Source organism: Rana temporaria, chromosome 1, assembly GCF_905171775.1.
Source record: "Rana temporaria chromosome 1, aRanTem1.1, whole genome shotgun sequence".
NCBI classification, from domain to species: domain Eukaryota; kingdom Metazoa; phylum Chordata; class Amphibia; order Anura; family Ranidae; genus Rana; species Rana temporaria.
In genome coordinates, this window is record NC_053489.1 from 354644976 (window position 1) to 354664211 (window position 19236).

Here is a 19236-nt window from a genome sequence, read left to right on the forward strand (position 1 = left end):
CACATCAGCAGTCAAGTCTGGTTCATGTGTATATATTCTGGAAGTGTAGTGCAGATTTCACATCTGGTGTGCAGCAGGAAGGTGAGTGGGATCCAGGCTGGAGCGGAGCAACTAACAGAAGGCAAAAGACTCACATGGGAATGCTATAGTACAGCCCTTAAAGTGTGGAGTCGCATTGGAGGAAGGGATGGCTGCCGCCAGCAGGCAGGGATGACTGGGAGCTGATTCTCCTAGTGATCGGCCAGTAAACTGTGGGGAAGGGAGAGGGAGTGGAGAGCCGGCTGGATCACACAGAGGGGAACTTCTTCTGTGACACAGCTTGGATCTGAAATGCTGGCTGCTGTCAAACAAAGTCCTGCCTCCTGGACTGGCTTCTATGATAGACAGCACTGTTAGAAAAGTATTAAAATGGTTGTTGTGTGGCTATTTCACAGGACTGAGACTGAATTTTAAGATGGCTTCCAAGCACATGTTGCATTAACTTGTTGTGTCTTTGTCCTTTGTATTGCACGCTTTCCCATAGTATGGGAAATGAACAGATTGTACAGGGAACACTGATAGGCGAAATAAAAGCATGTACTATCAGCTATCAGTGTCTCTTCAGCCAATAGGAGCATTTTAGCTGTATTCTGTAAAAGAATTGGGAGGGGGGCTTTCGCTCTCTTTTGCTGAATCCTTGTGCCTTGGAAGCATGCATTTGAAGTGTTCTGGTACATTTTGAAAAAATTGTCGTCGCTTTGAAACACCTGGAGTTTGACCGATTACAGGAGAGGAATTATCTTATCAAGCACACTGTTCCAATGCCGGAAAATTTAATTCGTATGACATCTATTTATAGAAGCCGGTCCAGGAGGCAGAACTTTGCTTTGACAGCGGCCCTAGTTTCAGATCCAAGCTGTGTCACAGCGGGAGATCCTCTGTGTGATCCGGCCAGCTCTCCTCCCGATTCCTCCCTGTGATTCACATGCACTAATAGACTGTACTGATGGGCACTGATGAGGCTGTACTGATAGTTATTGTTACTATTTATTTTTGTATTTTTTTTCTGCATAAAACATTTAACAGTGTAATGTCATAAGATAATTTAGGAGTGGAATTATGGGCAGGGTAGGGTTTGGGTGGGGCAACTGGTGGCGAGTAATTCTTGATGCTTGGCTAGTAGCTCAGGACTTGAAATTTTGAGCCCTGCTATAGTGGAAGGGGAGTGGAGACCAGAGAGAGGACTGAGGATCAGCAGAGCTGGCAGACCAGAGCAGGAATAACTAGCAATGTCAAATGTAGTGCATAGCAGAGGAGCAATATAGCAGAGGGTGAGCAGGGACCAGAGAGAGGAGGATCAGCAAACCATAAGATCAGCAGAGTGGGGAGGGAGGGGGGGTCAACAGAGCTGGGAGTACTACTGAGTGGGGTGGGTCAACAATGCTGGGGGTACTACTGAGTGGGGGATCACTAGAGCTGGGGGTTACTACTGAGCAGGGGATCTGCTGAAAGAGTACCAATATGCCGAGGATTTGCTCAACGAAGGTAGCAATTCTGAACAGGGGTACTACTGAGCCGGGCTTCTACTGGGCCCCTCTAAAACAAATAGAAAACTAACACACACAAGGCATCTGCAAAGCTTCATTAACAGCTTGCCGACCAGCCGCCACAGTTTTACAGCGGTAGGTCGGCTCGGCTGCTCGAGATCACGTAATATTACGCCATCTCTCGAATCGGCCAATAGGGGCGCGGGCGCGATCACCGCCGGTCACTTGCGATGTAACGAGCGAGAACCGGGAGCTGTGTGTGTAAACACACAGCTCCCGGTCCTGTCGGGGAGAAATGCCTGATCGTCTGTTCATACAATGTATGAACAGCTTTCAGTAATTTCCCCAAGTCAGTCCACACCCAGGGAACATACTTAAAGCTTCCTCGCACCCTAGTGTTAACCCCTTCCCTGCCAGTGGCATTTTTATAGTAATCAATGCATTTTTATTGCACTGATCGCCATAAAAATGCCAATGGTCCCAAAAAATGTGTCCGAAGTGTCCGCCATAATGTCGCAGTACCGATAAAAATTGTTGATCACCGCCATTACTAGTAAAAAATAAATATTAATAAAAATGCCATAAAACTATCCCCTATTTTGTAAACGCTATAACTTTTGCCCAAACCAATCAATAAACGCTTATTGCGATTTTTTTTATTTTTATTTTTTTACGAAAAATATGTAGAAGAATACGTATCGGCCTAAACTGAGGAAACAAATATATTTTTGGGGGATATTTATAATAGCAACAAATTTTCTTTTTTTTCAAAATTGTCGCTCTATTTTTGTTTATAGCGCAAAAACTAAAAACCGCAGAGGTGATCAAATACCACCAAAAGAAAGCTCTATTTGTGGGGGAAAAAAGCCGCCAATTTTGTTTGGGAGCCACGTCGCACGACCGCACAATTGTCAGTTAAAGCGACGCAGTGTCGAATCGCAAAAAGTGGCCCGGTCATTGACCAGCAATATGGTCCGGGGCTGAAGTGGTTAAGCATCAAAAACAGCAAAAAAAGCATGTTGAAGCAGTCGGCATTTTAAAGCGGGGGTTCACCCTGTTAAAAAAAAAAAAAATGTTTTTTTTTATTATACCATTACATTCGGCATCGTAGCGCGAGCTACAGTATGCCGGTCTTACATTTTTTATCCCCGTACTCACTGTGCTATGGATCATTGAAGATCCCGGGGAATGGGCGTTCCTATGGTGAGAGAAGGTGATTGACGGCCGGCCCTGGCACGTCACGCTCCTCCGGAAATAGCCGAAATAGGCTTGGCTCTTCACGGCGCCTGCGCATAGCCTGTGCGCAGGCGCCGTGAAGAGCCGAGACCTACTCCGGCTGTCTTCGGGGAGCGTGACGTGCCAGAGCCGGCCGTCGATCATCCTCCCTCTCCATAGGCACGCCCATTCCCCGCGGGAGTCGGAAACTTCAATGATCGATAGCACAGTGAGTACGGGGATTAAAAATTTAAGACCGGCATACCGTAGCTCGCGCTACGATGCCGGATGTAATGGTATAATGATGTTAAGGAGGGTGAACCACCGCTTTAATGTGTGTTGAAGTCGACGCAAGTGTAAGTGAGCCCTTGGGGCTCTTTCACACAGGCGTTGGGGGGGGGGGGGGGGGGGGTAGAAGGGTTGTGTTTTTAATGCTTCCCAAACGCCTATTAATGTCACAGATATTGTTGCAATAGGGAGCAGATAGAGGTGTTCACATTAGCGTTGCTTTGCGTTGTTGCGAGGCAAAAATAATGATGCCTTTAGCAATTGGCAGGTGTTGACACTTTGCAATTGCCTCTATTTACTTCTATACAAAAGCCCCACAACCCCACCTTTAACACAGTGTGATTGCAAAGCATAAAAAGGATCATTTCCCATTTTAGCCATGTAAAAAAAAAAGTTTGAGAAGTGTTGCCTGATGCAACATGAATGCCTGTAAAACACACATACTAAATACTTATTAATGGTATAGGTGCGTTAATGTGCTTTAAAAATTAACGCAAGTGTGTAAGAGCTCTAAAGACCTGTACACATGATCGGTTTGTTCGATGAATTGAAAACCGACCAATGGACAGTTTTCATCGGACAAACCGATCGTGTGTGGGCCCCATCGGTTTGTTTTCCGTCGGTGAAAAAAATAGAACATGTTTTAAATGTTTCCTATGGTTAAAAAAAACAATAGAGAAAAAAACGTTAGTCTGTGTGGAATTCCATCGGTCAAAAATCCACGCATGCTCAGAATCATGTCGACGCATACTCGGAAGCATTGAACTTCATTTTTCTCAGCACGTCGTAGTGTCTTACGTCACAGCGTTTTGGCACTGTCGGATTTTTGACTGATGGTGTGTAGGCAAGACTGATGAAAGTCAGCTTCATCGGATATCCGATGAAAAAATCCAACGGATTAGATTCCATCAGATATCCCATCGTGTGTACGCGGCCTAAGAGAAGTAAGGCAGGAGTTTCCCTCAAAAATGCTTCTTTTTGAAATGGCAAGTTGTCTATTCACCACCAACCATGGCTATAAAATGGAGACCGCACAGGTGAAAATGGAGCTTGCCAGTGTATGATCTTCATTCTTCTTCTTATTGTGACTTTTCTGTTAGATATGACGACTTGCTAGTCTGCCTTTCATTGGGTGCTCCTCATTTTAAATCTACTTCCTGTTAGACCCCTAATTTTTTACTAGAAGTAGAAAGGAGGAAAGATGGAGGCAAAAATATGTGATAACTTGTGTATTTCCATCTGTATGTGTTTATTTTGTTATCATTTGTACAGGATATTTTCAGTTTTGTCTGCTATTCTGTATTTGGGAAATGTGACTTACAAGAAGAAGGCGACTGGGAGAGATGAGGGTCTTGATGTGGGCCCTCCTGAGGTCCTTGATTGTTTGTCACAGTTGCTTCAGGTAAAGCTCCAATTTTTTTATGCTGCATTTATTATTTTTGTTTTATTTCCTTTATATCACTTTTTCTAAATTAAGTGCATCCTAAGCAATTTTTGAAATCTTAGAATAGAGTGGAAAGGATTGGAAACAATATATGCGTCTCTCTATAGGAGAGATGGACTCTCTTGAAAGTGAGGAAAAAAGTTTTTTTCTCTTGAACAGGAATAGCAATAAACGCTTCTTATAGGGGTGCTAGTTCCAGTTTTAGAGAAGCGTTCACTTACTTGTAAGAGATCTCCTCCTACACAATGTTGTTTTGCACCAAGCGAAGGAAAATCTTCCTAATGGGGCACAGACCATAATATTTAGAGAGGTTTAGCATACTCTGTTCCAGTGGTGCCTAATATGCAGGCCACCAATGCTCAGCTTGCGGCTTACTGTGGTCTCATAGCAGCTCTTGCAGGGTCCAGGCAGTTTTGGTGCTGGAACCACCTACTATCAGTGGACGTTGCAGTCCGTTAATTACCAATAAAAACAAAACTTAGTACTTGGTGGAGAAACCCTTGTTGGCAAGCAAAGTGGTAAGATGTTTCTTGTATCTATAGGATTGAAATCTGGAGACTGGCTAGGCGACTCCATGACCTTAATGTGCTTCTTCTTGAGCCACGCCTTTGTTGCTTTGGTGGTATATTTTGAGTCGAGATAATGCCAAACGGCTAAATTTTGGTCTCATCTGACCACAGCACTGTCTCCCAATCCTTCTCTGAATCATTAATATGTGCATTGGCATGACTGTACATGGTGGCTTCTTGAGGAGAGGGACTCACCGTATTTGGAGGAAGAAAAATGTGACTATAACCCCAAGAACGCCATCCCTACAGTCAAGCACAGAGGTGCTTTGGGGTTGTTTCTCTACTAAACGTACAAAACCGACTTTGCTGCATGGTTGGGGTCATGTGTTGTAAAATCTTGGATGAGAACCTTCTCTTCTCAGCCAGAACACTGAAGATGGGTCACGGGTGGATCTTTCAGCATGACAATGACCCAAAACATATCATCAAGGCAACAAAGGAGTGGCTCTAAAAGCAGCACATTAAGGTCATGGAGTGGCCTAGCCGGTCTCCAGACCTGAATCCTATAGAAAATTTATGGAGGGAGCTGAAACTTCGAGTTGCCCAGCAACTGGCAAGAAATTTTAAGAATTTAGAGAAGACCTTAAAAGAAGAGTGGACCAAAATCCCCCCTGAGATGTGTGAAAACCTGGTAACTAACTACAAGAAACATCTTGGCTCTGCCCTTGAAAAAGGGGGGGGGGCAGGAAGGAACTTTAAACAAAGCCCGCAGTCAAAGTTACTTACCTCTGTGCTTCCCAACAAAGGTTTCTCCACCAAGTGCAAAGTCATGTTTTGCTTGGGGATCAAATACTTATTTTACTCACTGAACTGCAACTCAATTTATAACATTTGTATAGTGGGGGTTTTTTCTAGATTTTTGGTCGATCTTCTGTCTCTCTCATTAAAAATACACCTATGATAAAAAAAATTATAAACCCTTAATTTTTTTGTAAGTGGGCAAATGTACAAAAATTTGCAGGGGGTCAAATAATAATTTTCCCCACTGTAAATGTTTTCTATAGTCATACCAAAATGTCATGAAAAAATGTGCCAATTAAATGCTTTGTTTTTTTTTTCCAATTTTTATTTACCATCAGGTTAAGAGAGAAATGCTTGTTGAAGCACTAACCAAGAGAAAAACTGTTACTGTAAATGAGAAACTAATCTTACCTTATAGCCTCAATGAGGTAAGCAGTAAAATAAGGTGTAAAGATAAGCTCATATGCTATGCATACTACCTCATTATGCCTTTTTCTTGCTGTTTTTTTTCCCTGGGTTTAGTTCCAGGGTTTACCAGAAATGCAGTGTCCTTGTCCCTTCCTGTGAGCTTAAAGCTGGGCATACATTTTTTCTTTCGGTTTAACAGTGTGTGATGTCTGGGCATACAGCCAAGATGGCTAAAATTGCTAATTGCAGGAAATAGACACCCCACTCTCCACAGGCAAGAGACTCTCAGAGGTGTTTTGTAACAGGGCCAGCTCCCTGCTAATCTATTTTAGCAACCTCCCCTGACAGAAATTTCAGGCTGCTTTTATCTGATGTGTCTGAGAATTTGTCAGGAATTATCAGGCTGATAAGAGAAACGGTTCAGGAGAGAGCTACAGGACATAGCTCTTTGATGAGAGATAACAAAACACTGCAGATATATGTGCCCAGTTCAAATTTCATAAATTTTGGTTTTACATCCACTTTAAGGAGTTGAAAGTGAATGAAAGGATTAAAAAAAATGCATTATCCAGGGTTCTTTTTTTTAGCAGTTTACCTATTTTGATTGCGTATACTGCCAGTTAAAATACTTATGCAAGACTAGTACCTTTTTTATACCAAATGAGGAAAAAAAATCACTTCTGACACTCCTTTTTGCATTTCTGATGTCATGCCTTGTTTTATTTAATTTTTTTTCAACGGTGTATACCTGAGAATTTATAAATGTGTAGAATACTGCAGCACAATATAAAGTTGCATCATATTCAGATACTTCAACTTTTTTTATTTTTTACATTTCACAATATATAAAGGTCGCTTTATTGGACCTGTGCTGAACAGAAACTGTTTTCTGTTTTCATGTCACATAAGCTGACCACTTGCAAATCTCTTTCAGGCTGTCACTGCCCGTGATTCAATGGCAAAATCTCTGTACAGTGCCTTGTTTGATTGGATAGTCCTCCGAATAAACCATGCTTTGCTCAACAAAAAGGACGTGGAAGAGTCTGTCAGTGTGAGTAAACAACATAGAGGTCCTGCTTCTTAAATATGCAACAATGTATTCATCTAAAGCCTAAGGGTCCATATGGTAAAGAAAAAAAAATATTCTGTCATGCCACTTTATACAGTCCTGATAAAGTTTAAGACCACTTGAAAAATGGCAAAAAATCATATTTTACATTGTTGGATCTTAACAAGGTTCCAAGTAGAGCTTCAACATGCAACAAGAAGAAATGAGAGTGAGACAAAACATTTTTTGAGCATTCAATTTAATTGAAAATAACGATTAAACTGAAACAGGCTGTTTTTCAGCTGATCAAAAGTTTAGGACCACATGCCTTTAAAAGGCCAAATCTGTGCAAAGATGTGGATTCATTGTCATTCTCTGTCAGGTAGTCACACGTTGTGATGGCAAAGGCAAAAAAACTCTCCCTTTTTGAACATGGTCGGGTTGCTGAACTGCATAAGCAGGGTTTCTCATCAAGACACTGGACAATCCTCGACCCAAATTAGGGCCCTTACTGGTGCTGACTGCAGCCCCATAACCATCAGACGTCGTCATCTGAGACTGAAGGGCTTCAAAAACAAAAAACGTCTTCAAAAACCTTGTCTTCTTAAACGCCACAGAACTGCTTTTTTGGACTTTGCAAGAGAGCACCAAACATGGGACATTCAAAGGTGGAAGAAAGTTTTATTCTCTGATGAGAAAAAATGTAACCTTGATGGTCCTGATGGTTTCCAACGTTACTGGCATGACAAGCAGATCCCACCTGAGATGTTTTCTACGCGCCACAGTGGAGGGGGCGCCATAATGGTCTGGAGTGCTTTTTCCTTCATTGGAACAATGGAGCTTCAGGAAGGGCAGGGGCGTCAAACGTCCAGATGTTGCAGAGAGCATTCCTCATGACTGAGGGCCCTCGTCTGTGTGGTAACGACTGGGTTTTTCTACAGGACAACGCTACAGTACACAATGCCCGCAGGACAAGGAACTTCTTCCAGGAGAATAACATCACTCTTTTGGCCCATCCTGTGTGTGCCCCTGATCTAAATCCAATTGAGAACCTTTGGGGATGGATGGCAAGGGAAGTTTACAAAAATGGACAACGGTTCCAGACAGTAGATGGCCTTCGTGCGGCTGTCTTCACCGCTTGGACAAATGTTCCCACTCACCTCATGGAAACGCTTGCATCAAGCATGCCGAAACAAATTTTTGAAGTGATCAACAATAATGGCGGAGCTACTCATTACTGAGTTCATGTTTGGAAGTTGGATTTCTGTTTTGGGGGGGGGGGGGGGTAGGTTTTTTTTGGAGGTGTGGTCCTAAACTTTTGATCAGCTGAAAAACAGCCTGTTTCAGTTTATTCGTTGTTTTCATTAAATTGAATGCTCAAAAAATGTTTTGGCTCACTCTCATGGGTACTCTCATCACTCTTCTTGTTGCATGTTGAAGCTCTAATTGGAACCTTGTTAAGATCCAACAATGTAAAATATGATGTTTTGCCCTTTTTCAAGTGGTCTTAAACTTTTGATCAGGACTCTATCTATAGGATGATAAATGTGCTTGATCCTATTCTGGATAGAATTTCATGACTAGTAGTTTACATTTTTATTAGCTTGGTGCCGAATTAAATAAAATTCTTCTTACTTTTCACTACGCTACTAAATTCCTTTTCTAGCAGGGAAATGGACCCCAAGTCCAAATAGTCCAATGGTATTTTACATTGTCAGGCTCTTTTATACAGGCTAAATCTATTTAAAGGCATAGTGTAATTTTAACAGATGTGTGCACGCTAATTTTTTAATGTCTTTCTTTTCTTTAGTGCCTATCAATTGGAGTGCTTGATATTTTTGGGTTTGAAGATTTTGAAAACAACAGCTTTGAACAGTTCTGCATTAATTATGCCAATGAACAGCTACAGTATTACTTCAATCAGCATATCTTCAAGTTAGAGCAGGTGAGAGATAAAATCATATTACATCTTTACCCATATACATTTGACTGCAATAATCTGCTGCAAGGGAGACATTCTTGCCTCAAATGATATTTTTTTAATAGAGAGCGTCCCCAAACACCCCCACCCCCGTTCTCGGATCCCCTGCCAGTGCTCCTGGCTCCTCCTCTCTGGCACGTGCCCCCATAGAAAGGCACTTTCTATGCGTGCAGGCTCACCTCCAAGCCCCACTGTCTGCCTTTTATTGAGACAGATGACAGGATTTGGCACAACCACCTCTGCTCCCTCGTCACTGGCTTTGATTGACAGCAGCCAGGGCCAATAGCAAAGCCAGTGAGACCAGAAAGTGAGGGGAGAGAAGAACTGCAGACTGGTACAGCACTGGACTGGGCTCTGGTAAGTAAATGAGGGGGGGTACATTTTATTACCTTACTGCAAGGAATGTATTAAGGTAAAAAAATGTTTAGACAATGTTACCACTTTAGTTACTGGAGTTAAATTCCTGGAGAAAAGCTATATACAAAAAAAGCATAGTACAAAGCACTCTGAAAATCAAAATCCAGTGTCTCATCCAATATCTCATTCTATGTTCTCATTAATACTGTAAAATTAGAATAAACATAATTTGGAAAAAGACACTTGTAGAAAAACGTATTATTAGATGCTAGAACCCTGAAACAAAGTGGTTGTATTCATGTTAGTATAGAAAACGGGGTACTGAACTAAAAAAGCTAGTGGAGGAGATAGAGTTAGAAAAATATAAAGGCATTAAAGAAAAGTAGGAAATAAGTTGAAATGGACCAGTTGAGCATGACATATCTTTCAGAGCTAAACAGGCACTAAGGCTGATTTACCAAAGGATTTAAACTTCACACAATAAATTCTGTAAATATTGCCTTCAATTGTCCAATCATGTGAAAAGGAAATTTGTTTTTACTTATATAATCTGCACAATACTGGAGAAATGGTGAGTATTCACACTATATACGCACACACAATAATAATAAACCAACCTCATTGTGTTGTTGGCACAAACAGGAAAGTTGAAACACACTCTATTTCTGGCACCTCAAAGGTTATTTTTCTGTCCTTGCAATGTTTAAATGGATAACTGCGCTAAAACAGTTTTTTCATATGGCCTTGACATATACATTTAAGTATCCAGTGATTTTTATTGCATGCCTAACTTTTAGGTGCTGTATTACATTGAAAGAAGGAAAGATGATACGACATTGCAATCTTGATTTATTTATTATAATATTTTTTTTTCCTACAGCAAATTGGAAAGAAAATATTTAGTCGACATGAGCAATACCAATTAAACTCCTTCTGTCCTAGATTACTTTAAAGTATAACTAAAGGCAAAACTTTTTTTTAGTTTTGGATCAGGTGGAGATGGATTAGAACACCTATTAGTTTTTTTTATTGCTGTCTGTGCCCATGTTAAGGAGATTTAGCCTCTATTTGTCCTGTTTACCATTATCATTGAAAATGAAAGAACATCACATTATTTGGGTTGTCCCCAGAAAAGTCATTGGGAAAATCTTCCAATGGGGACACTAGTTTTGGTAACATTTTTAATTTGAATAAAGAAAGTGATGAGCGCAAAAATACGAATGAATGGTGCATAAACCACATCAAATGTGTATAATGAATAAAAGATTAAACAGTCAATGAGATCCTCCACTATGGAGGATCTAACATGAACACACAAAAAACCGCTGAAAGAGTGAAGTGTGTAATCAATGATCAGAGTAAACAGTGTCCAAAAAACACTAATGTGTTGATAAATAAAATACAATGTCCCAATAAAAGCAAAACAATTATGGTGATTCCTGAGTGAGAGTAAAGAAGCAATATGCTGTGGCTCTTGTGCAATAATGGAAACATCCACACGGCAGGTGGGCTCACAATCCGCTTACCTCCCCCATACAGGGTAATCAGCCTTGGAAATCCTCAAATGGATAGCCTGCAATTCGATCTCCTCTTCCAATGGATGGTCTGCGGTGTCTAGGAACTCCCTCCAGAGACATGTCTTTACCACTGGGTACAGGTTCCTGGGCTTCACCAAGATGGCCACGCCGTATCCGTATATTGGCCAGAGATGTCAACAGAAGAAAACTCCCATAGTGAAGTAATTCCCAACAGGGATATATTTATTCAAACAAAGGATTTAAAATTGTAGTCCAAACATGGAAAATTTAAAATGAAAATAAGGATAAAATTTCAGCAACATGTGGTGACGAGAGGCGATGTTAAACAAGATGCCGCGTCACTTCCGGTTACGTCCAAAATGCCTTACGCGTTGCGTCACGGCACGTGACTTCATCAGAGTCTGGGGATTGGTTGGAATAGCTCCCATTAAATAGAACCAAAAGCGGAAATTGAATGCGGCCATTTTGAGTACTGGATGCCCTTAGAGCGCACCACGGCCATTTTAAGTGTGGGAAACACTACAGTGACCTGGCCGTTTGGTATGGGCAAGTGTGTTCAGTGGGATACTGGACAACAATAGACAAAAACCAGCATATGCTGGATCGCCTAATGCAAGAACTGGACAACCACTGTATAGTACACAATGATAATTGCCAATGAAATTAGACAAAGCATTATATTACAGAGCGTGTATAAACGCAGCTGTATATAAATATTATGTGGATGATTGAACCAGGGGGGATTTATCACCATCGAATAGATATAATATATATATAAAATTCACATGAATATTAAAATATGGTATATAAATAGATAAAAATTTATAATAAGATAAAATTATATATATTACTACGTGGTATAAGTTATAAGCACATAAACTTATATGTACCATCCGTAGAATAACAAACACTAAATTCTGCTAGGTATAAAAGTGTTAACATAGAATAAAATATTAAAATATTAAAACTAATCCACCCTCGTCCCAAAGTGGCTTGATCCAGCATAAGACACGGACTGGGTGGAAAAATTTAAAACCAGGACTAAACCGAAGTGTAGCTTCATCTCATCAGTTAACATCTCATCAGTTAACATTAAATGAAACTTCAATGACAAAATTAAAAATTACTAATGAAGCAGTTGACATCAAAGTCCACATTTAACCCATCGGGCACCAGTGTATGTAACGTGTGTATCCATAACGATTCCTTTTGACTAATGGTTCTCACTAAATGTGCCCCTCTCCATGGTTTATTAAACTTATCAATGGCCCAAAATGACAAGTGACGTGGATTTCTATTGTGGACCTGATCAAAGTGTCTGCTAACATTATGTTTGTCATGACCTTTTAATATGTTCTTAATATGTTCTTTGATTCGAACCATCAGTGGTCTTTTGGTTCTCCCTACATATTGTAGATTACATGTGCACTGTAATACGTATACCACACCTTCCGTGTGGCAGCTAATAAAGTCTTTAATCGGATAACTTATATTAGTATGGGTACCCAAAAATTCAGTCCTCTTGAGTTGAGGACCTTTTGTGTGTAAGCACGCGAAGCAATACTTACAAGGAAAAAAACCTTTTTTGTTAAAAAAAGTGTAACCACTCCTAGGGGGCGGGTCAACTACGTTTTTGACCAACATGTCCCGAACTGTAGGAGCTCTTTTGTAGACAATTTTAGGTTTGGCAGGCAGAATCTTCTTTAGATGTTTGTCTGCAGTTAGTATATGCCAGTATTTCCTAAAGTTTTTCCACATCCTTATGTTGGATATTGTAGTCCAAAACAATAGCTGGTGCTTCCAAATTATGTTGAGGTCTCATGCTGCCTTGTAGCATAATCTTCCTGTCTAACCCAGCAACAGTTTCAATTTGCTGCTGAATAAAATGTTCCGAATATCCTTTCTTTTGAAATCTTTCCCCAATAAAGCGAGCTTGAGACAAGAAATCAGTGTCCCTAGTGCAATTACGTCTAATACGGACAAGTTGTCCTTTTGGAATGTTCATTAGCCACGATTTGTAATGGCAACTTTTCAGTGATAAATAGCTGTTCGAGCCACAGCATATTGCTTCTTTACTCTCACTCAGGAATCACCATAATTGTTTTGCTTTTATTGGGACATTGTATTTTATTTATCAACACATTAGTGTTTTTTGGACACGGTTTACTCTGATCATTGATTACACACTTCACTCTTTCAGCGTTTTTTTGTGTGTTCATGTTAGATCCTCCATAGTGGAGGATCTCATTCACTGTTTAATCTTTTATTCATTATACACATTTGATGTGGTTTATGCACCATTCATTCGTATTTTTGCGCTCATCACTTTCTTTATTCATTCCTATATTTGTTGTTAGCACAATTTAGATTTGAGCTGCATTAATTTATATTTAGTTAGTTTATACAAATTTTTTCACCCCCACTTTGTTAGTATTGACCAGCGCTTTAGTCCCCCCCGTTCTTTGTTGCTTATAACATTTTTAATTTGCAGGGATTTCCTCTCACATCCTGTTTGGCTATAGGACAGGAAGTGAAAGATAATCGACAATGGGACGCTAAAAGAAAAGTCTGTCAGGGGTTATAACACTCCTCCTTTTCTCTATCCAAAATGAAATAAACTTGATTACTTTTACTGCCACTACTAATGGTAGTTAAAAACCTTATTTTGATAAAGTCAGTAAAGTGTTCTTTGCTTTATAGGAGGAATACCAAGGTGAAGGCATTAGCTGGCACAATATTGATTATACAGACAATGTTGGTTGCATACAGTTGATCAGCAAGAAGCCAACGGGTCTCTTCTACCTGCTGGACGAGGAAAGCAAGTATGTATAGATCAGTCACATAACATACAAGGTGTCTGTATTTTGTTACGATTTGAGATGGCTACATACTAAGCAAATTTTGGTGGGTTCCTGATAAACCAGGCAAAGTTCACTATGTGGGTAACCCTGTCAGTCCCTTATTGTCCAACATCTTTTGATTAAAAAAATTGAATCGGTCAGAAAGCAAATTTTCACCCATACAGGGTGGATAGAAGAAGCTGTCAGATTTTTTTGGTTCAGCCTTTAGGCTGAATGAAGAAATCTGACAGTCCTATAGCCAGCTTTAGTGTTAATCATGTATTTTAGGTTATAACTTGTATTATCCCTTCCTAAAAAAGGTACTATTCTAAAATATATTTTATTTGCTCTGTGTTTCTTTTGTTTTTTTAATGTGTGTCTCCGGTCATTTTGTTTTTGTAAAATGTAATAAGTAGTACATTCCAGCATTAAGCAAAACAACCAACACTTATGGACACCTTATAAACCTCATGTAGTTTTACGCCAACACTTTTTTGTTTAAAGTGGATGTAAACCCTCACATATACCCAGTGAATAACCGCCTCAGATGATACACAGGGATGAAACAAATCTCCCTACATACGTTTTTTTCATGTATATCTGCTGTCTTCAGCTTTTATATATTCATTAGAATGGTCAGATCTTGTTAGACTTTCTCTTCCTGGTTAGCACTGCAGTGAAGCCTGGGCATACTGCCAAGACAGCTGAATGGATGAAAGGCCTCATAGATAGAGACTTTTTCAGCTCGGTTTGTTGAATCTTTCAGGGTTCTGGTAATCTTGTTATAGCAACCTCCCCAACACAAAACTCCTGCTTTTATCACATGTGACAGAGAATTTGTCAGAAGTCCTCATTCTGATAATAGGAGAACAGAGCAGGAGACAGCTACGGGACATAGGGCTTTGAAAAGAGATTAAAAAAAACACTGTACATATGTGACCAGCTCAAGTTTCATGAATCTGGTTTACATCCACTTTAAATTACATTTTGTCTTCATGCCCCCCATGTTGTATTCTCCATGTAGTCACTCCCCCTACTTTGTATATCACAACTGAGCAAATCTTGGGAGGAAAGATAGCTTTACTTCAATGATGCAATATTTTCCTATTCTCTGGGTAAGCTGTGCTGTAATAGGAGTTTTCAGATACATCTTCACTGTGCTGAAGATTAAAGTGGAGTTCCAGTCATTTGTAAGTTTATTAAAATTCAGCATCTACAAAAAGTGTAGCTGCTGACTTTTAATAAACACTCACCTGTCCCACGGTCCAGCGATGCGGCTGCCTGAAGCCTCGCTTCTCTCCAACTCCTCTCCGTGGTGCCGTCATTGCAAGTGTGGCCACCCAGCTGTGATAGCTTGCGGCTTCGCGGGTGCGCATCGTGCATGCACGAGTTGCGCTGTGCTCTCTTAGTGGGCAGGCAATCTTCTGGGGCCTGTGACGTGTCTCGGAAGATTGCAGAAAGGGAGGGGGAGAGGAGGAGTCTCCTAGGCGGTGGGACAACCGAAGCAGGAAGTAGCTGTCAAAACTAGGTACCCACTCTATTCCCCCCCCCCCCAAAAAATTGCGAGGAGTGCTTAAAGCGGAAGTTCCATTTTGGGTGGAACTCCGCTGTAACTGTTCTTCAAGTTCCAGTGTTCTCCAAAATAATATATTTTCTGTTAGACCATCACAATTTTTTTTTAATTAGCTTGCTAAAACAGGACTTTTTAACTGTATTTTCCGACAAGCTAATTTATTTAACTTTTATTCTTCCAACGTATTCAATGATTATTGCTACAAATGGAATCTAGCTCAAACTTCCTCAGGTTGCTATGTTGGTCTTTTAACCACTTGGAGCCCTTGCTATAGCCGAATGATGGCCCCAAATGCCAGGAGGACGTCAATAGACGGTACCGGCCCCTTAACACGTGGTCAACCAATGACAGCTGATCACATGATGTAATCTTTTTTTTTTTTTTCATCCTCGCGCTGACCGCTTGAGGAGAAAAAAAAAGCCGATCACTGGCTTATTTGTAAGGGACATCGGAAGAAGCAATTCTGCCTCATGTGTGCCCACCAGTACCCCCTGCCAGTGCCTCATCAGTGCCACCTAGCAGTGCTGCCCATCAGAGTAACTTATCAGTGCCTATCACTGCCACCTATTGGTGCCACTTCTTGGTGCCCACCAGTGCCACCTATCCATACCCATCAGTGCTGCCTTATCGGTGGCCATCAGTGCAGCCTCATCAGTGTTCATCAATGAAGGAGAAAAATTACCCGTTTGCAAAATTGTATTGTAACAAAATATAAAAAAGAGGTGATCAAATACCACCAAAGGTTCTATTTGTGGGGTAAATGTGTGTGTGTGTATTTTTAAACTTCTTATGCAACCAAGTGCATATAGCACTTGATCCCATTCCGATCTGTTCGTTCATTTCTACGCAGCATGATCATACAATTTTCCATCCTCCATTCACCAACGCTGCTAGAAATTAGATGGATTTGCGATTGAGTGCTCTGGTCTCTGGCAGCAGGCTCGCTCCAGAGGCCAGCGCTACCATTCACAAAAACGGATAACATAACTGGCAGTGCTGTGTGTCTTTTACAAATGCACAGCGCTGCAGCACGGAGTTGCCAGTTTTATGAATAAACGATTGGTACCAGCTTGACACCACCAATCGCTCATTTATAAATCGCTAAAGCTTACACAGTGCTCTGTGATCCATCACCCAGGCTGCATGTGTGTGTGTACAGACATCGTTGTAAAAGATCATTCAGAGCAGCTGGTCTGTGTAATGTATCTGCCGATTGCTTGTACACACACAGGGCAGATACTTTAGCTCTGAATGACCTTTTACTATTAGGCATTAACAATCCGCACTGATCATTCATTCAAATTGGTGACAGGCCATTTCGCTTAAAAAGGGTTCAGAGCTCAGTGCTGAATATACCTTCCCCCAACAAGAACAGCCATAATTTTGGCCAGCATATAGCGGTGTATTAAGGGGACCAATCGGAACGGGACCAAGTGCTTTATGCAGTTCGATTACCCTGGGGAATTACATTATAAAAATTGTTTTTTTTAACCACTTGAGATCCGCGCTATGGTCGAAAGACGTCCACAGTGCGTCTCAAGTGCCGGGTGGACGTCCCTGGACGTCCTGTTGTTGTTGTTCCCTGTGCGCGCCACTGGGGGCGCGCAGTGGGGAAACAGCGTGCCCGGCGCATCGTTCGGGAGCCGATGCGAGTGCCTGGCGCCCGTGATGTCCGCCAGACGAGCGCGATCGTCGGTTACACAGCAGAGACGTGGAGCTCTGTGTGTAAACACAGAGCTACACGTGCTGTCAGGGAGAGAGGGACACAGCATCGGTCACCTCCCCCAGTCAGTCCCCTCCCCCCACACAGTAAGAACACAATGAGGGAATACATTTAACCCCTTCCTCACCCCCTAGTGTTAACCCCTTCACTGCCAGTCACATTTATACATTAATTAGTGCATTTTTATAGCACTGATTGCTGTATAAATGTGAATGGTCTCAAAATTGTGTCAAAAGTGTCCGATACGTCCGCCGCAATATCGCAGCCCTGACAAAAAAATAGCAAATAAAAAAAGTAAAAAAAAAAAAACATAAATCTATCCCCCATTTTGTAGGCGCTATAACTTTTGCACAAACCAGTCGCTTATTGTGATTTTTTTTTTTTTTTTTTTTTTACAAAAATACGTCAAATACGTATCGGCCTTAACTGAGAAAAAAAATATTTAAAAAAAAAAAAAATTGGATATTTATTATAGCAACGAGTATAGCGCAAAAAATAAAAACCGCAGAGGTGATCAAATACCACCAAAATAAAGCTCTATTTGTGGGGGAAAAAGGACGTCCATTTTGTTTGGGAGCCACGTCGCACGACCGCGTAAATGTCGGTTAAAGCGACGCAGTGTGGAAGCTGAAATTTCCCCTGGGCACGAAGGGGGTTTATGTGCCCAGTAAGCAAGTGGTTAAAGTGTGGGTCTCAATTCTAAACCCCAAATCCTCACTGTATTTTTATTGCTGCCAGTACTGAGTGAATAACCCCCCCCCCCCCCCTCTCTTTGTTTGTCCTTGTGACCAACTGTGATGGGGACAAAAAAATAAGGGAAAGTTACATTTTGAACAGAAATAGAAGAGAAATCTTCCAATGGGGACAACTGTATTCAAAAGTAAAAAAAGTTTTGGCTTTATATCTTGTGTAGGCTTTGTTAGATTTCCTGTAATGTAAGTATGTCTAATCAGTATTACAATGTTCAAAATTTTATTTTAATATTCTCTTAAAATGAAAATACCTAGGCATATTCAAGTTTTGTATGCAATTCTATGTTGGGTATCTGCTAAAATGCTACTGTAACTAATTGGGGGGGAAAAAAATAAAAAAAAAATGATAAAATGGAAAACCAGGGTGTTGCTGCAAATGGATGAACTATTAAAATGACTAAAAGCCCTTTTTTTGCCGCGTTCACACGACCGTTTTTCATGACGAGAAAAATGCCATTTTTTAAATTGGTCATTAAAAACTATCGTGTTTAGGCTCCAGAGCATTTTTCTCGTTGTGAAAAACTGTCGTGTTCAGGCTATAACTACGGGGAAAAAAACGCGCATGCTCAGAAGCAAGTTATGAGACTGGATCACTCGTTCTGGTAAAACTAGCATTTGTAATGCAGATGGCACATTCATCACGCTGTAATAGACTGAAAAGCACAAAGACTGAAAAGCGCTAATCGTCTCTCACCAAACTTTTACTAACACGAAATCCGCAAAAGCAGCCCAAAGTGTGGCGCCATCCGAATGGAACTTCCCCTTTATAGTGCCGTCGTACGCTTTGTACGTCACCGCGCTTTGCTCGAGCATTTTTTCATGATCGTGTCAGGCTTGACAAGAATCGCGTAGAAAAAAACGTTGTTTTCTATGACATTAAAAACGGTCGTGTGTACGCGGCATCACACTGAGGTGCTTTACAATCGGTTTGGAGCTAGAAAAACACATTATAAGCTCACAAAAACCTATTTCCATTCAAATTAATGAATGTTTTTACACTGGGGAGGTGAACTGAAAGCAGCATCTTTGGTGCATGTTTGGAGCGCAAAAAAGCACCTCAAAAGCGCCCATCTCTGTTGAAATGAATGGGAAGCGCCTGAAAAGCACTTCAAAAGCACCTCCAAAATCGTTCTTGAAGCAGTTTTTGAGTCAGCTGACCTTCAAAAAAGTGCACTGTACAACATAGGTCATATATAAGAAATTGGCTCCTATATAGTCAACAGATGCACTTCA

The 19236-nt window shown here is 40.9% G+C and overlaps 1 protein-coding gene across 6 annotated transcripts in view; it reads left to right on the top strand.

Annotated features, from left to right (window-relative positions):
- MYO9B (myosin IXB) overlaps positions 1-19236 on the top strand; it is a 201472-nt gene that overhangs the window by 97680 nt on the left and 84556 nt on the right. For all 6 annotated transcript variants that reach the window (XM_040321203.1, XM_040321187.1, XM_040321208.1 and 3 more), the window contains exons 7-11: positions 4302-4431; positions 6122-6211; positions 7126-7242; positions 9050-9184; positions 13816-13937. In XM_040321203.1, the coding sequence (XP_040177137.1) occupies positions 4302-4431; positions 6122-6211; positions 7126-7242; positions 9050-9184; positions 13816-13937 (594 nt within the window). The remainder of the gene's footprint in view (positions 1-4301; positions 4432-6121; positions 6212-7125; positions 7243-9049; positions 9185-13815; positions 13938-19236) is intronic.